The 25903-nt window shown below is 39.5% G+C and overlaps 1 protein-coding gene across 3 annotated transcripts in view; it reads left to right on the top strand.

Annotated features, from left to right (window-relative positions):
* CERS3 (ceramide synthase 3) overlaps positions 1-25903 on the top strand; it is a 149678-nt gene extending 123775 nt beyond the window's left edge. For 2 of the 3 annotated variants that reach the window (XM_044932851.2, XM_044932853.2), the window contains 2 exons: positions 23388-23532; positions 24524-25903. In XM_044932851.2, the coding sequence (XP_044788786.1) occupies positions 23388-23532; positions 24524-24750 (372 nt within the window). In that variant the 3' untranslated portion in view covers positions 24751-25903. Of the gene's footprint in view, positions 1-23387; positions 24260-24523 lie in introns of those variants that run through there. The other variant, XM_044932852.2, reaches the window with a different exon arrangement.

Raw genomic sequence — 25903 nt, 5'->3', positions numbered from 1 at the left:
GTGCTTCCTCCAGCCCAGCGTTTCTCATGATGTACTCTGCATATAAGTTAAATAAGCAGGATGACAGTATGCAGCCTTGACGTATTCCTTTCCCTATTTGGAACCAGTCTGTTGTTTCATGTCCAGTTCTAACTGTTGTTTCCAGACCTGCATTCAGATTTCTCAAGAGGCAGGTCAGGTGGTCTGGTATTCCCATCTCTTTAAGAATTTTTCAGGTTTGCTTGTTGTCCACACAGTCAACGGCTTTGGCATAATAAAGCAGAAATATATCTTTTTTTTCTGGAACTCTCTTGCTTTTTCAGTGATCCAGCAGATGTTGGAAATTTGATTTATGGTTCCTCTGTCTTTTCTAAATCCAGCTTGAACATCTGGAAGTTCATGGTTCATGTACTGTTGAAGCCTGGCTGGAAGAATTTTGGGCATTAATTTACTGGTGTGTGAGATGCATGGGATTGTGTGGTAGTTTGAGCATTCTTTAGAATTGCCTTTCTTTGGGATTGGAATGAAAACTGACCTTTTCCAGTCCTGTGGCCACTGCTGAGTTTTCCAAATTTGCTGGTATATTGAGTGCAGCACTTTCACAGCATCATCTTTCAGGATTTGAAATAGCTCCACTGGATTTCCATCACCTCCACTAGCTTTGTTTGTAGTGATGCTTTCTAAGGCCCACTTGACTTCACATTCTAGGATGTCTGCCTCAAGGTGAGTGATCACACCATCATGATTATCTTGGTCATGAAGATCTTTTTTGTACAGTTCTGTGTATTCTTGCCACCTCTTCTTAATATCTTCTGCTTCTGTGAGGTCCCTACTATTTCTGTCCTTTATTGTGCACATCTTTGCATGAAATGTTCCCTTGGTATCTCTAATTTTCTTGAAGAGACCTCTAGTCTTTCCCATTCTATTGTTCTGCTCTATTTCTTTGCATTGATCGCTGAGGAAGGCTTTTTTATCTCTTCTTGCTATTCTTTGGAACTCTGCATTCAAATGGGTATATCTTTGCTTTTCTCCTTTGCCTTTTGCTTCTCTTTTCTTAGCTATTTGTAAGGACTCTTCAGACAACCATTTGCCTTTTTGCATTTCTTTTCCTTAGGGATAGTCTTGATCCCTGCCTCCTGTACAATGTCACGAACCGCCATCCATACTTCTTCAGGCACTCTGTCTATCAGATCTAATCCCTTGAATCTATTTCTCACTTCCACTGTATAATCATAAGGGATTTGATTTAGGTCATACCTGCAAGAGAATGCACTGGTCATAGCAAACACCCTCTTCCAACAACACAAGAAAAGACTACACATGGACATCACCAGATGGTCGACACCGAAATCAGATTGATTATATTCTTTGCAGCCAAAGATGGAGAAGCTCTATACAGTCAGCAAAAACAAGACCGGGAGGAGACTGTGGCTCAGATCATGAGCTGCTTATTGCCAAATTCAAACTTAAATTGAAGAAAGTAGGGAAAACCACTAGACCATTCAGGTATGACCTAAATCAAATCCCTTATGATTATACAGTGGAAGTGAGAAATAGATTTAAGGGACTAGATCTGATAGATAGAGTGCCTGATGAACTATGGACTGAGGTTTGTGACATTGTATAGGAGACAGGGATCAAGACCATCCTCATGGAAAATAAATGCAAAAAAGCAAAATGGCTGTCTGGGGAGGCCTTACAAATAGCTGTGAAAAGAAGAGAAGCAAAAAGCAAAGGAGAAAAAGGAAAGATATAAACCTCTGAATGCAGAGTTCCAAAGAATAGCAAGAAGAGATAAGAAAGCCTTCCTCAGCGATCAATGCAAAGAAATAGAGGAGAACAACACAATGGGAAAGACTAGAGATCTCTTCAAGAAAATTAGAGATACCAAGGGAACATTTCATGCAAAGATGGGCTCGATAAAGGACAGAAATGGTATGCACCTAACAGAAGCAGAAGATATTAAGAAGAGGTGGCAAGAATACACAGAAGAACTGTACAAAAAAGATCTTCATGACCCAGATAATCACAATGGTATGATCACTCACCTAGAGCCAGACATCCTGGAATGTGAAGTCAAGTGGGCCTTAGAAAGCATCACTATGAACAAAGCTAGTGGAGGTGATGGAATTCCAGTGGAGCTATTTCAAATCCTGGAAGATGATGCTGTGAAAGTGCTGCACTCAATATGCCAGCAAATTTGGAAAACTCAGCAGTGGCCACAGGACTGGAAAAGGTCAGTTTTCATTCCAGTCCCAAAGAAAGGCAATGCCAAAGAATGCTCAAACTACCACACAATTGCACTCATCTCACACGCTAGTAAAGTAATGCTCAAAATTCTCCAAGCCAAGCTTCAGCAGTACGTGAACTATGAACTTCCAGATGTTCAAGCTGGATTCAGAAAAGGCAGAGGAACCATAAATCAAATTGCCAACATCCACTGGATCATTGAAAAAGCAAGAGAGTTCCAGAAAAACATCTCTTTCTGCTTTATTGACTATGACAAAGCCTTTGACTGTGTGGATCACAACAAAACTGTGGAAAATTCTTAAAGAGATGGGAATACCAGATCACCTGACCTGCCTCTTGAGAAATCTATATGCAGGTCAGGAAGCAACAGTTAGAACTGGACATGGAACAACAGACTGCTTCCAAATAGGAAAAGGAGTTCGTCAAGGCTGTATATTATCACCCTGCTTATTTAACTTATATGCAGAGTACATCATGAGAAACGCTGGGCTGGAAGAAGTACAAGCTGGAATCAAGATTGCCAGGAGAAATATCAATAACCTCAGATATGCAGATGACACCACCCTTATGGCAGAAAGTGAAGAGAAACTCAAAAGCCTCTTGATGAAAGTGAAAGAGGAGAGTGAAAAAGTTGGCTTAAAGCTCAACATTCAGAAAACAAAGATCATGGCATCTGGTCCCATGACTTCATGGAAAATAGATGGGGAAACAGTGGAAACAGACTTTATTTTCTTGGGCTCCAAAATCACTGTAGATGGTGACTGCAGCCATGAAATTAAAAGACGCTTACTCCTTGGAAGAAAAGTTATGACCAACCTAGACCGCATATTCAAAAGCAGAGACATTACTTTGCCAACAAAGGTCCATCTAGTCAAGGCTACGGTTTTTCCTGTGGTCATGTATGGATGTAAGAGTTGGACTGTGAAGAAGGCTGAGTGCTGAAAAATTGATGCCTTTGAACTGTGGTGTTGGAGAAGACTCTTGAGAATCCCTTGGACTGCAAGGAGATCTAACCAGTCCATTTTAAAGGAGATCAGCCCTGGGTGTTCTTTGGAAGGAATGATGCTAAAGCTGAAACTCCAGTACTTTGGCCACCTCATGCGAAGAGTTGACTCATTGGAAAAGACTCTGATGCTGGGAGGGATTGGGGGCAGGAGGAAAAGGGAATGACATAGGATGAGATGGCTGGATGGCATCACTGACTCAATGGATGTGAGTCTGAGTGAACTCCGGGAGTTGGTGATGAACAGGGAGGCCTGGCGTGCTGCGATTCATGGGGTTGCAAAAAGTGGGACATGACTGAGCGACTGAACTGAACTGAACTGAATAGTCTATATGGTATTAGGAAGTGGTGTATGGTGTTAGGAAGTGTTGTAATTTCATTCTTTTATATGTAGCTGTCCAGTTTTCCCTGTACCATTTATTGAAGAGGCTGTCTTTGCCTCATTGTATATTCTTGCCTCCTTTGTCAAAAATAAGGTACCCATAGGTGCATGGGTTTATTTCTGGACTTTCTATCTTGTTCCGTCGTTCTGTATTTCTGTTTTTGTGCCAGTACCATACTCTCTTGATGACTATAGCTTTGTAATATAATCTGAAGTCAGGAAGGTAGATTCCTCCAGCTCCATTCTTCTTTCTCAAGACTGCTTTGGCTTTTTGGGGTCTTTTGTGTTTCCATATAAATTGTGAAGTTTTTTGTTCTACTTCTGTGAAAAATCCCATTGGTAGTTTGATAGGGGACATATTGAATCTGTAGATTGTGTTTGGTAGTAGAGTCATTTTTACACTATTGATTCTTCCTATCAAGGAACATGGAATATCTCTCCACCTGTTTATGTCATCTTTGATTTCTTTCATTTGTGTCTTATAATTTTTTCTATACAGTTCTTTTGTCTTCTTAGGTAGGTTTATTCCTAGATATTTAATTCTTTTTGTTGCAGTCATGAATGGGATTGACTCTTTGATTCCTCTTTCTGATTTTTCATCATTAGTATATAGAAATGCAAGTGATTTCTGTGTATTGATTTTGTATCCTGTGACTTTGCTAAATTCACTGATTAGCTCTAGTAATTTTCTGACAGTATCTTTAGGGTTTTCTATGTACAATATCATGTCATCTGCAAATATCAAGAACTTTACTTCTTCTTTTCCAATCTGGATCCCTTTTATTTCTTATTCTTCTCTGATTGCTGTAGCTAGGACTTCCAGAACTATGTTGAATAATAGTGGTGAAAGTGGACACCTTTGTCTTGTTACTGATCTTAAGGGGAATGCTTTCAGTTTTTCACCACTGAGAATAATGTTTGCTGTAGGCTTATCATAAATGGCCTTTACTATGTCAAGGTATGTTTTTTCTATGCCCATTTTTTGAAGAGTTTTAATCATAAATGGGTGCTGAATTTTATCAAAGGCTTTTTCTGCATCTATTGAGATTATCATATGGTTTTATCTTTCAATTTGTTAATATGGTGTATCACATTGACTGATTTGCATATATTGAAGAATCCTTGTGTCCCTGGAATAAACCCAAGTTGATCATGGTGTATGAGCTTTTGGTATGTTTCTGAATTCTGTTTGCTAAAATTTTGTTGAAGATTTTTGCATCCATGTTCATCAGTGATATTGGCCTGTAATTTTCTGTTTTTGTGTGTTGTCTTTGTCTGGTTTTGGTATCAGGGTGATGGTGGCCTCCCAGAAATGAAGTGTTCCTTCCTCTGCAATTTTTTGAAAGAGTTTTAGAAGGATAGGCATTTGCTCTTCTCTAAATGTTTGATAGAATTCTCCTGTTAAGCCATCTGGTCCTGGGCTTTTGTTTTTGGGAGATTTTTGATCACAGCTTCAGTTTCAGTGCTTGTAATTGGATTTTTCATAACTTCTATTTCTTCCTGGTTCAGTCTTGAAAGATTGAACTTTTCTAAGAATCTGTCCATTTCTTCCATGTTATCTATTTTATTGCCATATAGTTGTTCATAATAGTCTCTTATAATCCTTTGTATTTCTGCATTGTCTGTGGTAACCTCTCCTTTTTCATTTCTAATTTTGTTGATTTGATTCTTTTCTCTTTTTTTCTTGATGAGTCTGGCTAAAGGTTTGTCAATTTTGTTTATCATCTCAAAGAACCAGCTTTTAGTTTTATTAATCTTTACTATTGTTTCTTTCATTTCTTTTTCATTCATTTCTGCTTGGATCTTTATGATTTCTTTCCTTCTACTAATTTTGGGGGGTTTTTGTTCTTCTTTTTCCAGTTGCTTTAGATGTAAAGTTAGGTTGTCTATTTGATGTTTTTCTTGTTTCTTGAGGTAGGATTGTATTGCTATAAACTTCCCTCTTAGGACTGCTTTTGCTGCATCCCATAGGTTTTGAGTTGTTGTGTTTTCATTATCATTTATTTCTAGAAATTTTTTCATTTCCCTTTTGATTTCTTTAGTAATCTGTTGGTCATTTAGAAACATTGTTTAATCTCCATGTGTTTGTGTTTTTTACAGTTTTTTTTCTTGTAATTGATAATCTAGTCTCATAGCGTTGTGGTCAGACAAGATGCTTGAAATGATTTCAGTTTTCTTAAATTTATTGAAGTTTGATTTGTGACCCAAGATGTGGTCTATCCTGGAGAATGTGCACTTGAGAAGAAGTTGTATTCTTCTGCATTTGGATGGAATGTCCTGAAGATATCAATGAGATCCATCTCATCTAATGTATCATTTAAGACTTGTGTTTCCTTATTAATTTTCTGTTTTGATGATCTGTCCATTGGTGTGAGTGGGGTGTTAAAGTCTCCTACTATTACTGTGTTACTTCAATTTCTCCGTTTATGTCTGTTAGTGTTTGTCTTATGTATTGAGGTGCTCCTATGTTGGGTGCATAGATATTCACAATAGTTTTGTCTTCCTCTTGGATTGATCCCTTGATCATTAGGTAGTGTCCTTCCTTATCTCTTGTAATCTTCTTTAAGATCTATTCTGTCTGATATGACAATTGCTACTGCAGCTTTCTTTTGCTTCCCATTTGCATGGAATATATTTTTCCACCCTCTCACTTTCAGTCCATATGTGTCTTTAGGTCTGAATTGGGTTTCTTGTAGACAGCATATATATGGGTCTTGTTTTTGTATCCATTCAGTCAGTCTATGTCTTTTGATTGGAGCATTTAATCCATTTATATTTAAAGTAATTATTGATATATATGTTCCTATTGCCATTTTCTTAATTGTTTGGAGTTGATTTTGTAGATCTTTTTTCTTTTCTTGTATTTCTTGACCATATAAGTCCCTTTAACATTTGTCATAAAACTGTTTGGTGGTACTGAATTCTCCTAACTTTTGCTTGTCTGGAAAGCTTTTTATTTCTCTATCAATTTTGAATGAGATCCTTGCCAGGTACAGTAATCTTGGTTGTAGATTTTTCCCTTTCAGTACTTTAAATATATTCTGCCATTCCCTTCTAGCCTTCAGAGTTCCTACTGAAAGATCAGCTGTTAAGCATATGGGGTTTCCCTTGTATGTTACTTGTTGCTTCTCCCTTGCTGCTTTTAATATTCTTTCTTTGTGTTTAGTCTTTGTTAGTTTGATGAGTATATGTCTTAACATATTTCTCCTCGGGTTTCTCCTGTATGGGACTCTTTGTGCCTCTTGAACTTGATTGACTATTTCCTTTTCCATGTCGGGGAAATTTTCAACTATAATCTCTTCAAAAATTTTTGCATACCCTTTCTTTGTCTCGTCTTCTCCTGGGACCCCTATAATTTGAATGTTGGTGTATTTGATATTGTCCCAGAGGTCTCTCAGACTCTCCTCGGTTCTTTTAATACTTTTTACTTTATTCTGCTCTTCAGAAGTTATATTTCTACCATTTTATCTTCCAACTCACTTATTTGTTCTTCTGCTTCAGATGTTCTGCTATTGATTCCTTCTAGAGTATTTTTAATTTCAGTAATTCTGTTGTTTGTCTCTGTATATTTATTCTTTAATTCTTCTAGGTCTTTGTTAATTGTTTCTTGCATTTTCTCCATTTTGTTTTCAAGGTTTTTGATCATCTTTACTGTCATTATTCTGAATTCTTTTTCAGGTAGTTTGCCTATTTCTGCTTCATTTATTTGGACTTCTGTGTTTCTAGTTTGTTCCTTCATTTGTGTAGTATTTCTCTGCCTTTTCATTATTTTTTTTTTTTAACTTATTGTGCTTGAGGTCTCCTTTTCCCAGGCTTCAAGGAAAGTTGAATTTTTTTCCTTGAAGGAGGTTGAATTCTTTCTTCCTTTTGGTTTCTGCCCTTCTTAGATTGGTCCAGTGGTTTGTGTAAGCTTTGTATAGGGTGAGATTTGTGCTGACTTGTTTGTTTGTTTGTTTTTCCTCTGATGGGCAAGGCTGAGTGAGGTGGTAATCCTGTCTGCTGATGATTGAGTTTATATTTTTGTTTTGTTTGTTGTTTAGATGAGGCGTCCTGCACAGGGTGCTACTGGTAGTTGGGTGATGCTGGGTCTTGTATTCAAGTGGTTTCCTTTGTGTGAGTTCTCACTATTTGATACCCCCTAGGGTTAGTTGTCTGGTAGTCTAGGGTCTTGGAGTCAGTGCCCCAACTCCAAAGGCTCAGGGCTTGATCTCTGGTCAGGAACGAAGATTCCACAAATGGTTTGTTATGGCATTAAGTGAGATTAAAACAAATATCCAAAAATGAGAAACAAAAGATGATCCCCAGACAAATGGCAGTTAAAAAATCAGGAAAATAATAATTAAAATAATGGAATATACACATATACATATATACCCATGAGCAAAGTCAAAACAGTCCAACAAAAATAAAGTACATAGATTGAACCAGTGAACAAAGGAAATAAAAAATTATATTTACCAGTTAAGAACAAAACAAATTAAAGCACAAACTGGAAAACAAAACTAAAGCAAGGTGCCAAGTGGGGAATAAAGCCTTGAAAACAAAACTAACAAATATGTTGAGAGGAAAAGAAAGAAATAAAAAATAGATATGCAAAGTTAAATCGAGGTAGATGAAGAAGATTTTTATACATTAAAGATTAACAGCAAGGGGAAAAGAACAGTAGGAAAGGCAAACAAAGGAATAAATGTAGAAAAAATAATAGGTTTTAAAAAATGAAAATTATAAAAAAGAGAAAAAAAAAATGGAAGAAAAAAAGGGAAACTCCACAGAACTGCAAAAGCCCAATGTAGAGCAGAGGTTTATAACAACAATAACAAGTGTGACTGAATACACACATATACATATACACACGTAAGCAAATTGACCCGGTGAACATAGGAAACCAAAAGTTATATCTACCAGAACAAAACCAACTAAAGTACAAACTGGAAAACAAAACTAAAGCAAGGTGCCAATTGGGGAATAAAGCAATGAAAATAAAACTAACAAATATGTTGAGTGGAAAGGAGAGAAAGGAAAGAGGAGAAATAGAGATGCAAAGTTAAATAGAGGTAGATAAAGAAGATTTATATATGTTTAAGATTAACTGCAAGGGGAAAAGAACAGTAGGAAAAGCAAACAAAGGAATAAATGTAGACAAAATAATAATAGGCTTAAAAAATTAAAAGTAAAAAAGAGAAAAAAAAGAAAAAGGAAAACTCCACAGAACTGCAAAAGCCCAATGCAGAGGCAGAGGTTTATAACAACAATAAAAAATGTGACTGAGAAAAAAGTAAAAGCTTAATTGGATTTCATAGTGCCAATAAAATCAACAACTACAGCAGAGGGGGAAAAAAGAAAAAAATTTCAAAAGATTCTACAGAACAAGTCAAAACATAAGAATAATAAATGTTTTTCTTGAGTCACTGCTGTTAGAGTTCTTTCCCTCGCTGGGAATCACAGGCCACCTCACCTCCCTAGGATGCCCTCCAACACTATGCTGATCTCTGGATTTGTTGTAGGGCAGCTCAGATTCCAGTGTGGTCCTACTCCTGTGTGTTTTTGCCTCCAAGGTCCACAGCTATCAGAACTAGTGCGTTTTCTTTTGTGGGAGCTCTCAATGACCTTTTACATATTCCATAGACACAGAGTCTGCCTAGTTGATTGTGTGGATTTAATCTGTAGCTTGTACAGCTGGTGGGAGGGATTTGGGTCTTCTTCCTTAGCCACACTGCCCCTGGGTTCCAATTGTAGTTTTATTTCCACCTCTACTTGTGGGTCGTCCACTGGGGTTAGCTCCTGAGGTTGCCCTGGAGGACTTGGGTTTGCCCCTGGGAGGGCCAGGTATGGAGGTGGTGCAGTTGCTTAGGTCGCAGGGGTCCTGGCAGCACCAGGTACTCAGCGGGATTGGTGGCTAGGGCAGCAGGAAATATAGTGATCTAGAAGGGTATGGCAACCAGTATTGGCCAATGTGCTCCAGTATGCTTGCCTGTAGAACTCTCCTCCCTGACAGAGAAGCCTGGCAGGCCACAGTCTACAGGGTCGCAAAGAGTTGACACGACTGAAGCGACCTTGCACGCATAGACGCAAGACATTTTTTGCCTGTGGCTGCTCTGCCCCATTGAAGATTGAGCGTGAAGGTGGCACAGCTGTTTGACTTGCAGGGACCCTGGCAGCACGAAGTGTGCAGGGACTGTGACTGCCTCCACGGCAGGAGTCATGGCCCTATCAGAGTCTTTTTTCGAGCCTTTTGTAGCTGGCAATCAGAAGGCCTCTTTAGCCAGTCTTTCTCCATACCTCTGCCCCTTTGGACACTTAGAGGGCTCCCTTGTCTAGGGTCCTTTTCTCTGTTCAGTGTGTCAGAAACATAGAGGGCCCCCTTGACTGAGGTCCAATTCTGTAGATCCGCGCATCAGGCACTTAAAGGGGCACCCTGAGTGGGGTCCTACTCTGTAGTTCAGTGCCTCCATAGTTTGATGGGCCAGCCTCTCTGTTGTTCAGCTGCTGTTACTGGCCTGTGGGGGGAGAGAGGCTATGGTGATGGCTCCACCCCCTACGCGTGACTGAGCAGTATCCTCTTGCTTCTGTGGCTGCCTGGCTTTCCTCCACAGGCATTTCGCCCCACAATCTCCTCCCTCATATCCCCTCAGTCCGTCTCTCCGCAGTCAACAGCAGCCCTCACCCTGGGATTGCTCCACAATCCCTAAACTCCAGTCGCTGTCCCTTCCAGGAGACCCACGTTCCTGCCCGGCATATGTATGGCTGCAGCAAGAACTGTCTGATTCTCATTCAATTTGTGCTGCCATAGATCAGCTGTTTCACTCTCAGCCTTAAATGTTTCTCCTCTGACTCAGTTGCCCCGATGTGGGGATCAGACCCCTGCTTCAGTTCCCCCACCCACCGAGGGCTGGTCCAATTCTACCGTGTGTGTGTGTGTTTGTGTGTGTGTGTGTGTACATGCTCAGTCATGTCTGACTCTTTGTGACGCCATGGAAATTAGCCACCAGGCTCCTCTGTCTGTGGAATTCTCCAGGCAAGAATAATGGAGTGGGTTGCCATTTCCTTTTCCACCAGTCTTCCTAATACTCCTGTTTTTCCCCCAGTTCCTTTGTCCTACCTAGTTTTGCATGGTTCTATATATTCTTTTCCACTGGTCAGTTACTCCTGTCTGCTCTAAGCTGGTGTTCTGCGTGCTTCTGTGTCTGAAAGTGTATTCCTGATGTATCTGTGAAGAGAGATGTACTCCACGTCCACTGACTCCTCTGCCATCTTCGAGAGTCTCTCTTGCCCCACATCCTCGCCATCAGACATTTCAATAGTTATCAGTTTGATGAACATGAGATTTTTGTCTTATTTTAATTAGCATTTTTCTTATTACTAAGCTTGAGCATTTTGTACAGTTGTCTATAGCCATCTCTTCTGTGAGTCATCTGTTTATATCTTTTATCTGCTTTTCTGTCATGTTGAATTTTTTCCTTTAATGGTGCATATGAATTCTTTATTTGATGCTAACGTTCGAAACAAACTTTAACATTTAAATTTTAGTACTCATTTTCTGGGCTGTATACTTAACCCTCTGTCTTTTCATGGTTATTTCCTAAATGTTGCTTACTTAAATCCTAAAGATTTTTTTCAAAATGGTTTTGTATATTTTTGCCAAATTAGAGTTGTGGAACTTTCAGGCTATTGAATTTAAAATAGTGTTGAAAGGATGCAGAATATATAGAAAATACGCTTAATTTAATGCTTTTAATCCCCAAAGCAAAGTATGTTTATGATATCAAATCATTTTATACATCACAACTTGATGATTACCACACAGTCTTTTAAATTTATTTTCGGGTAATATAGAGAATATTAAATAAATCCATGCACTTTTATCAAGAGCCACATTTTGTAGTCTGAGTTCTTCTCCACTAAACCGAGTCACTGAGCTGGCTGGGATCAACTACTGTAGTTTAATCTCTTCTGGAAAATAAATGTGACTGACCAGATGTTCTCCAGAATCCACCTATCCCTAAAACTTACTTTTTCTCTTAGAAGTTCATTTTTAAAAGCCTATAAGCCTCAGAAAAGTGAAATAATTTCTTAAGGAAATTAGATATATAGATAGCAACAAATGTAATGAAAATAAACACCATCTGTGGAAAATAGAATATATTTTATACTGGTGAGTTGGGACAGTTTACAAAGCAAGAAACCTTTAAGCCTGGTTCTGAAGATCAAGAAGAGGGACTCTATGTATACAGACCAGTCGCAAAAAATTGGGAGCCATGAATAACCCAGCTATAGGGTATGTTTTCAATACTGCTGACTCCCACTCAGGACTGAGGAAGCTGAGACATGGTCTTGGTCCTGTACCCTGTGTCTGAGACATTTGACACCAGCCAGAGCAAATTACTGTGTGATGTTACAGGTTCAAGCATTTTTTCATGAGCCCCACTCCCAGAGAAAAAGGATAACTAGGAAAAGTTGGAAGTGTGTCCATTGCTTTAGGATTCTCCCGTGCTTGGGTGAATGAGTCTTTGAACATGGTTCAGTTAAGCTCTGTGCCCCTGCTCCTAGAACACGCCTTTCACGGGAAAGTTGGCTTCAATTGCCTTTAATCTAGGGGAGAATATTTCAGCCCCAGCTGCAGAGTTTCTGTTTCTCTCAGGGTATGGGATGCTCTCAGACAGACTGATTGCACGCCTTCCTTCACAGTGACTGTGACTTCAACACCATCCTCTGAATGCAAGTCTTCTCTGCCCTTTTGGAGTGCCAGGCTAATGATATTTGCCAGTACTTGTGCCACTGGTGATGTGGGGGTTCCAAAGCCCTTATTAAGACCAGTAAGTCCAAAATGCAGTACTTGGGTGCAATCTCAAAAACGACAGAATGATCTCTGTTCGTTTCCAAGGCAAACCATTCACTATCACAGTAATCCAAGTCTATGCCCCAACCAGTAATGCTGAAGAAGCTGAAGTTGAATGGTTCTATGAAGACCTACAAGACCTTTTAGAACTAACACCCAAAAAAGATGTCCTTTTCATTATAGGGGACTGGAATGCAAAAGTAGGAAGTCAACAAACACCTGGAGTAACAGGCAAATTTGGCCTTGGAATACAGAATGAAGCAGGTCAAAGACTAATAGAGTTTTGTCAAGAAAATGCACTGGTCATAACAAACACCCTCTTCCAACAACACAAGAGAAGACTCTATACATGGATATCACCAGATGGTCAACACCGAAATCAGATTGATTATATTCTTTGCAGCCAAAGATGGAGAAGCTCTATACAGTCAGCAAAAACAAGACCAGGAGCTGACTGTGGCTCAGACCATGAACTCCTTATTTCCAAATTCAGACTTAAATTAAAGAAAGTAGGGAAAACCACTAGACCATTCAGGTATGACCTAAATCAAATCCCTTATGCTTATACAGTGGAAGTGAGAAATAGATTTAAGGGCCTAGATCTGATAGATAGAGTGCCTGATGAGCTATGGAATGAGGTTCGTGACATTGTACAGGAGACAGGGATCAAGACCATCCCCATGGAAAAGAAATGCAAAAAAGCAAAATGGCTGTCTGGGGAGGCCTTACAAATAGCTGTGAAAGAAGAGAAGTGAAAAGCAAAGGAGAAAAGGAAAGATATAAACATCTGAATGCAGAGTTCCAAAGAATAGCAAGAAGAGATAAGAAAGCCTTCTTCAGCAATCAATGCAAAGAAATAGAGGAAAACAACAGAATGGGAAAGACTAGAGCTCTCTTCAAGAAAATCAGAGATACCAAAGGAACATTTCATGCAAAGATGGGCTCAATAAAGGACAGAAATGGTATGGACCTAACAGAAGCAGAAGATATTAAGAAGAGATGGCAAGAATACACAGAAGAACTGTACAAAAAAGATTTTCACGACCCAGATAATCACGATGATGTGATCACTGACCTAGAACCAGACATCCTGGAATGTGAAGTCAAGTGGGCCTTAGAAAGCATCACTACGAACAAAGCTAGTGGAGGTGATGGAATTCCAGTTGAGCTATTCCAAATCCTGAAAGATGATGCTGTGAAAGTGCTGTACTCAATATGCCAGCAAATTTGGAAAACTCAGCGGTGGCCACAGGACTGGAAAAGTTCAGGTTTCATTCCAATCCCAAAGAAAGGCAATGCCAAAGAATGCTCAAACTACCACACAATTGTACTCATCTCAAACACTAGTAAAGTAATGCTCAAAATTCTCCAAGCCAGGCTTCAGCAATATGTGAACCCTGAACTTCCAGATGTTCAAGCTGGTTTTAGAAAAGGCAGAGGAACCAGAGATCAAATTGCCAACATCCGCTGGATCATGGAAAAAGCAAGAGAGTTCCAGAAAAACATCTATTTCTGCTTTATTGACTATGCCACAAGCCTTTGACTGTGTGGATCACAATAAACTGTGGAAAATTCTGAAAGAGATGGGAATACCAGACCACCTGATCTGCCCCTTGAGAAATTTGTATGCAGGTCAGGAAGCAACAGTTAGAACTGGACATGGAACAACAGACTGGTTCCAAATAGGAGATGGAGTTCGTCAAGGCTGTATATTGTCACCCTGTTTATTTAACTCATATGCAGAGTACATCATGAGAAATGCTGGACTGGAAGAAACACAAGCTGGAATCAAGAGTGCCGGGAGAAATATCAATCACCTCAGATATGCAGATGACACCAGCCTTATGGCAGAAAGTGAAGAGGAACTCAAAAGCCTCTTGATGAAAGTGAAAGTGGAGAGTGAAAAAGTTGGCTAAAAGCTCAACATTCAGAAAACGAAGATCATGGCATCTGGTCCCACCACTTCATGGGAAATAGATGGGGAAACAGTGGAAACAGTGTCAGACTTTATTTTTGGGGGCTCCAAAATCACTGCAGATGGTGACTGCAGCCATGAAATTAAAAGACGCTTACTCCTTGGAAGGAAAGTTATGACCAACCTAGATAGCATATTGAAAAGCAGAGACATTACTTTGCCAACAAAGGTCCATCTAGTCAAGGCTATGGATTTTCCAGTGGTCATGTATGGATGTGAGAGTTGGACTGTGAAGAAGGCTGAGCGCCAAAGAATTGATGCTTTTGAACTGTGGTATTGGAGAAGACTCTTGCGAGTCCCTTGGACTGCAAGGAGATCCAACCAGTCCATTCTGAAGGAGATCAGCCCTGGGATTTCTTTGGAAGGAATGATGCTTAAGCTGAAACTCCAGTACTTTGGCCACCTCAGGCAAAGAATTGACTCACTGGAAAATACTCTGATGCTGGGAGGGATTGGGGGCAGGAGAAGAAGGGGACGACAGAGGATGAGATGGCTGGATGGCATCACTGACATGATGGACGTGAGTCTGAGTGAAGTCCGGGAGTTGGTGATGGACAGGGAGACCTGGCGTGCTGCGATTCATGGGGTTGCAAAGAGTCGGACATGACTGAGCGACTGATCTGATCTGATCTGATCTGAACAAGTTCTCTTTTATACAAGTAACTTGTTCTTCATTCTTTTCACCATCACTTTGTATAACTGAAGGGAGTTGCTGAGAAGAGGAAGGAGGTACTTTTAAAAGACCTTGCAGAAATTATACTCATGAAGTTCCAATTGTGGAATGAATAGCATTGTTAGTATGTATTCTAGAGGACCCACATCATTTCTGGGAAACAACCAGTTAAGTATTAGCTATCTTTGCTAATTCCATAAAGTTATCTAACATTATCAGAATAGTAATATGATGTCTGTAATGACACAGCTAACCCTTCAACAAGGGCAGCTGGCAGCAGGTAATAAGGAGCGTGTGTGCTGCAACATGCTTGGCACATGTGAGAGTTGTGCACCCAGTGACTACAGTCCTTTGGATGCTGAAGCCCAGATTCACCCTTTACTCTTCAAAGAAGATCCTTGGATATTTTTGTATCCTTCTTTTTGCATGGATTTTCTCTGGTCCTTAATGATTTGTGGGATGGTTTAGGGCCAACGAGTTACATGAGACCAGTTCTACAAGCTCAGGGACAACTAAGAAATAGGGAAGTAAGGGGTACTGGTGTGCAGAGAGCAAGCAAAGATAAGGGCAATACAAGAAAAGAAGCTGGCTGATTGCAAGAGAAGACTCACTGCTGCTGGTACAAGCAGTCTTGTCATCTCATCAAGGCAGACAGGTAGAGTTCCAGGAAACACTGTGGCTTGACTTTTAGCAAGTATTTATTAGTAGATTCCTTGTTCCCCTAGAGCTTGCTTGACTTATGTTTTATTTTTATTAAGTACTGTAATTTCTGGAAAAGATTTACCTTGTGAGAAGGTACTTTGCAGAATATAGATTGTAGTTTATATCTTAAACTTTCCAGATTTCAGCTGATTTAGAAAAGCGTCATTTTTTTCTAGCACACCTTAGTCAAGGTTTTTTAAACTGGGGGTTGAAGATCATTAATAGGTTGACAAATCAGTTTTGTATCATTTTTAAATGAAATAGAATAGAATAAGGTATGTCAGTGTCTGTCTGACCCCCTGGATGCCCTGTCTCTCCAAGTATTCCAGCAGGGGTTTGTAGAGCACTGTGGTTCAAAGTGTCTAACTTTAGATCAGGGTTTTCATCCTATATGCCTCTCATGATTGTGTGACCTTGAAAAAGTTACTCAACCCCTCTAAGCCTCATTTTTCTCCCTATTAAAGTAAAGAGAAGGGTGCTATATCCTAGGATTGCTGTGAGGAGGAAATGGTATTATTCATACTAACTGCTTAGTTTGGTGCCTGGCACATGGACATTATAGCACCTTCATTTATAATTACCAACACCTGGAAGCAACCAAGATGTCCTCCAATACATGAGTAGATGCATAACTGTGGTATGTGCATGCAGACAATGGAATAGTCTTCAGCAGTAAAAAGAAATGAGCTATTAACTGTGAAAAAACTTAATAGCTCATTTCTTTTTATTTAGTAATGTTTGTTACTAAGTGAAAGAAGCTAATTTTAAAAGCTAAATACTGTATTATTCTAACAACAAGGCATTCTGGAAAAGACAAAACTATGGCAAAATAAAAAGATCAGTGATTCCAGTGATTAGGCAGGAGGGAAGGATGAGCAGGCAGAGCACAGTGGATTTTCAGGGCAGTGGAAAAAAATAACCCTTTAAGGATGCCATTGTTGTTGTATAAAGGTAGCATATACAAGATGAAATTGAATATAATATGAGGTTTTATTAATATTTATTTCCAATTTACATTACATTTTCAATTTACACTATTAAAGTTTGTATAACGTGCAACCATTCATCATTCATCTAACAACTCTTAGTAACAGGAAATCCTTTCTGAGCTTCACCACCAAGGGCAGTGGTTCTCCATTCTATTGGACCCACACTTCCTTCACTAGCCTGAATTTAAATTCCTAGTAATAGCACTCACCCAAAAGCATAATTTCAAAACAGCAATATAGTGCCACAACTGTAATAAAAAAGAAATAAGATGAAAGACATTTCTCATAAAATATGCATTTCACGTGTAACGTGTACATGAGAGCACTAGAGAATGTACTGTGTTGACAGGTGCTGTGTTTGCTTATATGGAGACTCACCGTGAGCGGGGCAGCTGCAAATTCAGATGATGCAGTCTTAAATGCCACTGGTGGAGTTGCCATCCGTGACACGACTCTCTGAAATTGTAAAGTTCTGAACAAAATGAAGTATAGTCTTCCTTTGATTTATGTATGTAGTTGCATTCCTGAAGAATTGACAATGTATTAACAACCATGCAAGAATTCCTGTGCCTGAATGTAAAATGGAGTTCGGGTCCAGGCCTGGATAATTACCAAGGCAGGTCTGGCAGGACATTTGGGTGTCATGCACATTGTAAGATGTGTGGCATCCCTAGCCAATGCTCACTAAAAGTCAACAGTGCTCAGAAAGTCAATCTTTCTGACTGTGAGGATGTCATACGTTTCCAAAGTCCCTATATGGTCCAAGCCCTCTTCTTAGAGGTGAGGGTGCTGAATGTAGGATGTGGCTTCAGGCTGTGGTGATCATCCTCCAAGGTGAATTTATCTCTCAGCTAAAGCAGCTACTCAAGTCCTGAGAAAGGGGTGGAAGTGGACTTCCCTGGTGGTCCAGTGGTTAAGAATACACCTGCCAATGCAGGGAACACAGGTTCAATCCCTGGTCCAGGAAGATCCCACGTGCTGCAGAGCAACTAAGTGCATGTGCCACAACTACTGAGCCCGAGCTCTGGAGACTGAGAGCCCCAGCTACTAAGCCTGCGTGCTGCAACTACTGGAGCCTGTGTGCCTGGAGCCCGTGCTCCACAAGAAGTGAAGCCACTGCAGTGAGAAGCCTGTGCACCACAGCTAGAGAGCAGCCTCTGCTCTCTGCAGCTAGAGAAAGCCCAAGTGCAGCAAGGAAGACCCAACACAGCCATAAGTAAATACATAAATACCTTTTAATGGAGTGGAAAGATGCTAGTATGCCTTTCTAAGAAGAAATTAGGGGCAGAGTCAGTGGTGACTCAGATGGTAAAGAATCTGCCTGCAGTGCAGGAGACCCGGGATCAATCCCTGAGTCAGGAAGATCTCCTGGATAAAGGAATAGTAACCCACTCCACTATTCTTGCCTGGAGAATCCAAGGGACAGAGGAGCTGTTGGGCTACAGTCCATGACGGGGGGTTGAGGGGGGTTACAAAGAGTCAGACAGAACCCAGCAACTAACAGTTCACACTTTCACTTTCAGGGGGAAATTAGTTTCTTTGTTCTGATTCAGATTTCCCCTTGTTCCCTACAAAAATCATTTAAATAATGAGAAGGAGAGCCAAGGGGCATTGTCCATGAAAGCAAACATCAACCAAACATGGCTCTCCCCTGAAGGACTCTGTCTACAGGGGGCAGCACTCTGATCCTGGCTCCCAGCCAGTTGTGGAAAGGTTGCCTTTCTCTGTTGCATCTGGGTTGTTTTTGTTTTTGTTTTTTTCCTCAATTTTTATTTTTATCTATTTATTTATTTTTAATTAATTTATTTATTTTACTTTACAATATTGTATTGGTTTTGCCATACATTGACTTGAATCTGCCATGAGTGTACATGTGTTCCCCATCCTGAACACCCCTCACACCTCCCTCCCTATGACCCTCTGGGTCATCCCAGTGCACCAGCCCCAAGCACCCTGTATCATGCATCAAACCTGGACTAGCGATTCGTTTCACATATGATATTTTACATGTTTCAGTGCCATTCTCCCATATCATCCTGCCCTTGCCCTCTCTGTTGCATTTTAACTGATGTGATGCCGAGTTTATTCCTCAGGGTTTACAGTGAGCTTTGTTTATTTTGAGACACTTTCTGTGTTGTAGAAAAGAGCGGAACGTACAGAAAAGGGCCTATGGAGTTGTATTTCTGCGATTAAGACAGCAGAATGTGTACATTGTTGTTGGTGGTGTTGTTTAGGCCTTTGTCTGCACAAAGAAGTGTTTGGTTACACATACCCCAAGAATCTCCAGAGGTATTCGGTTTTAGTCTTCAGGTCACAAAAGGGAAAAGCCTTATGGTTATAGATGTCATTTTGAAAAATGATGTGTGAGGAAACAGTCTCACCTTCCATATTTTTTTTCTGCTCTAAGTTAGGGTTAATACATACATTTGTGAACCAGCTTAGAGAGTCAGAGATCATGTCCAACGCTGGCCTTGCACAGAACTTGAGTTCTTGGTATTGTTTTAATAGTTCACACCATCTTTTATCTTTTGTAGTGAAGTCTGATCTGTGACAATTCCATCTGCCTTCCTTGGGAACAATTTTATTCCTCTAGGAGTTTTCCTGGCAAAATTCCTTTCAGAATACTGTGAACCACGGAAAAACATATAACTCTTTATTAGGAACTGTCTTGGAAGGACATTCCTGCATAAAGAAAACAGGAAACATCCTATCCCTCAAAGCAAAAATATCCTGACAACCAAAATGCCCACATGAGTAATACTTTACTTAGTTTATTGGGGAAAACCATCATGTTTGCTTTATAACAAGAAATGCTTTTGTTTTATTTTTAAACTTACCAGTAAAATATTTCTGTACTGTTGTACAGTTCTGTGAATTTCAGCACAAGTGTAGATTTGTGCGGCCATTGCTGTAATCTGGATATAGAAGAATTCTCTCACTCCAATAGCTCCTCCCTCCACCCCAGCTCTTGGCAGCACTTTTCTGTTCACCATCCCGACAGTTTAGTCTTTTAAAGAATGTCATGAAAAGTACATTAGTATGTCTTTTGGTAGGTAACCTTTGGAAACAAACTTTTGACTTAAAGCCTTTGAGATTCATCCAGTGTCTTATAAATATCAGAAGTTTGTCTCTATGGATGTACAACTGCTTACTAATTTACTTGTTGAAGAACATTTGGATTGCTTTCAATTTTTGGCAATTATGAATAGAGTTTTTGTAAACATTTGCTTTTCTGTGAACATTAATATTGTATCTGTCTCTAGGATAGATCCTCAGGGGTAGGAATGCTGAGACAAAGTGTCTATACCAATTTGCATTTCCATCAGCAATGTATAAGAGTTCCTTCCAGTCACTCTGCATCCTTGTCAGCACTTGGTATTCTCAGAATTTTTAAGTTTAATTCTAATTTTAGAATAAAATTCTAATTTTAATTTAAATTAAATTTTTAATTTAATCATGATTTTAATTTGCATTTTCCTAATGGCTCATGATGTTGAACATCTTTTCATGTGGACAGCCTGTATCCTCATAGACTGTCTATTTTTATATATTTTCCCATTAAAATTTTTTTTTCACATTGTTATGAGAATGTTTTATTATCCTACAAGTTGAATATGGGATTTGCAAATATTATCTCCCAGTTTGCAACTTGTATTTTTATTCTCTAAACTGTTTCTTTCACAAAGCAAAAGTTTTAATTTTGATGTAGTACAGTTTATCATTTTTTTAATGGAATATGCTTTTTGTATCATGTCAAAGAACTCATTACTCAACTCTAGGTTGTAGGTTTTCTTCTGAAAGTTTTGTAGTTTTATATTTTATATTTAAATCTATGATTCATTTTATGTTAACATTTTTATAAGGTTAAAATTTACTTTCTGCCTAAGGATTTCTGATGGCTTCAGCATCAGTTGTTGAAAAGACTACCCTTTCTCCATTGAATTGTTTTTGTACCTTTGTCAAAACTCAATTGGCCATATTTGTGTGAGTCTATTTCTAGATTCTCTTTTCTGTTTCATTGATCTATGTGTTTACCCCTTTGCTAATACCATCCAGTCTTTATTACTGTAACTTTATAGTCAAGTCTTAAAATTGGGTAATTCAAGTTTTCCAATTTTAGTCTTCTTTTTCATTGTTGCCGTCTCTATTCTAGTTCCTTTGCATCTCCATATAAATTTTAGAATCAGCTTATCTATAAGAAGGATTTTAATTGGTATTATGTGGAATCTATACATAAATTTGGGGATGATTAACATATTTACTGTATTAAAACTCCAAGTCATGAGCATATTATGTCTCTAGTTATTTAGATCTTTGATTTCTTTTATCAGGGTTTTACATGAAGATCCTATACATGCTTTGTTATACTTGTACCTAAGTGTTTTGTTTTATAAAACTATTGCAAATGTTCCTCCTTTTTAACTTTCTGTTTTAGTTGGAAATTTCTAGTCATGTTGGTTTACTATGGCTGGTGTAACAAACTGCCACAAACTTGGTGGCTTAAAACAACAAAGTTTACTTTCTGAAGTTCTGGAGGTCAGAAGTCTATGATCAGTTTTGAGTAGAAATCAAAACTGTGTGGCAGGTGTGTGTTTACACACAAAGGAAATCAGTTCTTTGGCTCTTCTAACTGCTGGTGGCTGCCAGCACTCCTTGGCTTATGGCTATATCACTGCAGTTTCTACCTCTGTCTTCATATTCCTTTCCTCTGTGTCAGATCCCCTCTGCCCCTCTTATGAAGCCATGATCATCTCTCATCTAAAAATCCTTAATTTAATCACATGTGCAAAAAAACTTCACCATGTAAATTAGCTGTCACAGATTACAGGAATTAAGACATAATATTTTTGAGGACATTTTCAGCTTACTACATGAGAAGGAAATGGCAGCCCATTCCAGTATTCTTGCCTGGAAAATCCCACTGTTGGAGGAGCCTGGCAGGCTACAGTTCATGGGGTCGCAAGAAGTTGAACACAACTGAGCGACTTAACTTACTTAAATTTACATTAGTGTTTAGAAATCAAGATTGTGTGTGTGAGAGAAAGAGAATAGAGACATAAAGATACAGAGACACACAGAGAGACAGATTGTGTATGTTGACCTTTTAAACTCATATATTAATTCTAGGAGTTTTGGGGTTGATTCTTTATATTTTCTATATAAATAATTATGTCATCTGGGGATTTCCTTGGCAGTCCAGCAGTTAAGACTCCACACTTTCAAAGCAGGGGGTCCAAGTTCGATCCCTGGTTGGGGAACTAAGATCCCACATGCCACGTGGCATGAGCAAAAAAGTAAAAAGTTTAAAAAAATATGTCTTCTGCAGATAAAGATATTTTTATTTCTTTCTTCCCAATTTGTATGACTTTTGTTTCTTTTTCCTGCCTTATTTCATTGGCTAGAATTTCCAATGCAGTGTGAATAGGAATGGTGAAAGTGGACATCCAGACTTGTTCCTAGTCTTAGAGGGAAAGCGTTCAGTCATTCACCATCAAGTAGTCCTTCTTTGCAGAGTTTTCAAAGGTTTTTTTTTTTTTTTTTAAATCATGAATGGGTGTTGAATTTTGTCATATGATTTTTCTGTGCCAGTTAATGTAATTATTTTCCCTTCTTTATATTATTAATATGATGGGTTACATTCACTGATTTCCAAATATTGAACCAGCTTTGCATTACTGGGACAAACCTCATGGTGTACTATTTTTTATACATTGCTAGTTTTGATTTGGAACATTTTGTTGAGGATTTTAAAGTCTGTGTTCATTAAAGATATCGGTCTGTAGTTGTATTTTCTTATACTGTCTTTGTCTGGTTTTGGTATCAGGGTAATCTGGCCTCATAAAGTAATTTGGGATGTGTTCCCTCTTCTTTTTTTCTGGAAGAGAGTTGGTGTTTTTTCTCCTTTATATGTTTCATGGAATTTGCCAGTGAAACCATCTGTTCCTGATGATACTCTTTTTCAGAAGATTTTAAACTACATATTTAATTTTTTTTTCATAGTTTTAAGACTACTCAGGTAACCTCTGTTTTCAATTTCATTGATTTCTCATCTCTCTTATTTCCTCCCTTTTGCTCACTTTGGGCTTATTTTTCATTTCTTTTTTCCCCTAGTTTCTTAAGTTGGAAGCTCATATCAATAGAGCCTTTTCTTGTTTTCTAATATAAGCATTTGTAAGGTATACATTTCCTTTTAAGCACTATTTTAACTAGATGAACAAGTTTAATGTGTTGTATTTTTATTTTAATTAAAAGTATTTTCTAGTATTCCTTGAGACTTACTGTTTTGATCCCTTGATTTATTTATAAGGTGTTGTTTAATTTCCAAGTGTTTTGAAATTTTCATACTATTTTTTGATAACGATTTCTAGCTTAATTCCATTAGGATGTGAAGATACTTTTCATAATTTCAATTAAGTTTGCTAAGGTTTGTTTTATGATTCCTGGTATGTTCTGTCTTGGTGAATGTTTGGTTGTGTGAATGAATATGTGTTTTCTCTGAAGGGAGTCATACCTCTGAACTGGGCCCATTTGTTTGCTTATTCACCTAAGAGTCTTTCTGGAAAGCTGTCACTCACAGCCCATTGTTTTCTTTGTCCAGAGCATCCGGGATGTGAGAAGTGATAGTGAGGATGAGTATGAAGAGGAAGAAGAGGAGGAAGAGAAGAAGAAAGAAGCCACAGAAGGCAAAGAGACAGACCGTTTGAAGAACAACCTTGGAGCCAACAGGCACCTCATCCCCAATGGTCAGCATGGCTGTTAGCTTGAAGCCCATGTAGCTCCCAGTGCACAGTGCACCGCGAGGGCTGCTGGGAGCAGGACGTGCTCCCTCCTCCACTGCTGTGGCCTCAGGACCCAGAGGGACCACAGATTTTGCCCCTCTTTCATTATTACCACCTTCCCCCCCTCCTAAGATATATTTAACAAAATGTTGTTTTTGTGTTAAAATGTTGAATATAAGCATACCAGTGGATTTTACTGGAGTTAGGACTCAGGCTTCAAAGATTTCTCCAGAGAACCCTTCTAGTTCTAATTGTGCCCATTCATGCATTTGAGACACTTGGAGCCAACTTGGTTGTGGGCCTTCCCCTTCCCGCCTTGCCTGTGTTCAAGATGATTTGAGAAGTGCTAAGGCAACCCACCTTTTCCAGGTGTGTTTGGCCACAGAAATGACTCACTTCCCAAAAGTGAGCTAGAGATAGCAAAGGAACAGTGGTGGCAGGACCAAACTAAGGGGCCAGGCTTCAGGGCTCACAAGCTCCCTTCTGCCGTGGAAAGTATTTAAGCCTTCCATGCTGTGTGCTGCGTCTCTCCAGTGGGAAGAACCAGACATGCCCTTTCCCCTCACAGGGATGGAGTAAGGATCAAATGAGATAATAATGGGCATGAGAGTGCATACTGTAGGCTGTGGTGTTCCTATTACCAGACCCTCTCTCCACCGTGACCCCAGCCCTGACCCTTTCTCCACTGTGATCCCAGCCCTGACCCTCTCTCCACTCTGACCCCAGCCCTGGCCCTCCTTTCATTGTGATCCCAGCCCTATTTGGGAGAGCAGCATGGTGAAACTTGACACTGAATGGGCCTGAACAAAAGGCACAGTCTTGAAGAATTCCTTTTAAATGTGTCTGGAGACACCTAGAAATGCAAGTACCCAGAAAGCTGTTTCCACTTAATTTGGTGACTGTTTGTTAGCTCCCCAAAGGTAATTTTCACATCCCCCGGGTTCTCGTCCCTCAGGCTCCACGGCCAAGAGAAGGGAGTTTGGGCCCCCCTCCTTGTATTTGCTGGTTTCTCGTTTCCTCTCCGAGAGAGATGTGTCCCTGTTGTGTCCTGAGCCATCCCCTCAGCCAGCAGAGCTACCCAGCAGGCCATGGGGTCCACCAAGGCACTGGACCCAGGTCAGGCTGCTCCCCGAGTCACCATCACTCAAGAAGCCCAGCATCCGGAGTGCAGCATGCACCTGAGCTCCTGAGCGAAGGAGGTCTTGGAAACAGAAGGAGATGCTGCACTATAAATCTCTGCAATCCAAGCCAACCAGAGTGCAAAGCAGTAACACAGAATAAGACAAAGTCTGGAGAACGCCCCCGAGTCAGCATCACCTCCTGGGCCACCTACCTCTTTGGAAGGACAGGTAGGGGTTGGTAGGTCAGTAGCCACCTCTCAGCCCCCACAGGGGTGCTTCTCCTAAGGCTCGCATGCAGGCACCTCAGGCCTTCTCAGGTGGCTGACTGAGGAGAAGCAGAACCTTACAGGGGAAGAGCTGAGCAGAATATGCAACTTTTCCCCACCCAGTCTCTCATATTTTTTGGTCACATTTTGCATCTTCATCCTGTTTTGCTAAGGGTCTGTATAACAAAGCCAAGTAAGTGGAAGCTGAGACCACGGGGACTAATAAAGCCCACACAGGCTCCACCAATGGGGCCCGCAGCCCCTGCAGCACAAAAGACACTGTATATGGTAAAGGTGTTGGCAGTTTTTTGTTTTTTTTTTTTAAGTAAAAAAAATTTTTTTAACCTTCAGAATTCTTTCCCAACAAAATTTATTTTTGAGGAATTGTTAGAACAACAGAAAAAATGTGTCGGGTTTCTCTATATAATATCCGCTTTTATGAGTACAATAACATTATATGTATAATGTATATTATAAATCTAAAATGCCTCCAGTTACAGCTGTTCAAGCATAGCTCTTGAATTATTTTTTTTTTTTTTTTGGTGAAAGGTCACACTAAGATATTATTTTTATTTTCCAGTTAACAGAAACATTTTCCTTGATTTATTTCAGTCTCTGTACCAAATATCTTCTTGCTTGAAGTAAAAAAGTGTTTAGTTGTTGCATTATCCTCCAGTTCTTTTTTTCTTATTTGAACATAGAAAGTAAAATTGGTAAGCGAACTCCAACTGCCTATGGAGAGCTGGAAGCACCAAACTACCTCTGAAGAGGTAGAGATTCATGTTTTGTAGCATCTTTTAGGGCTTTTGTGGTTAATTTTAAGGCTGACCTCTTTTTTACAGCAAACAAAAGCTCATACTATGCACCAAATGGCTTTATAAAAATGTAGTCCACCATGCCACCAGTATTATTGTAATGGTAATGATTTACAATAAAACAAAGACAGAG

Source organism: Bubalus bubalis, chromosome 20 (genome assembly GCF_019923935.1).
Source record: "Bubalus bubalis isolate 160015118507 breed Murrah chromosome 20, NDDB_SH_1, whole genome shotgun sequence".
In the NCBI taxonomy this organism is placed as follows: Eukaryota; Metazoa; Chordata; class Mammalia; order Artiodactyla; family Bovidae; genus Bubalus; species Bubalus bubalis.
The sequence above is the reverse complement of the archived record's forward strand: the minus strand, read 5'-3'. Positions and strand labels throughout refer to the sequence as shown.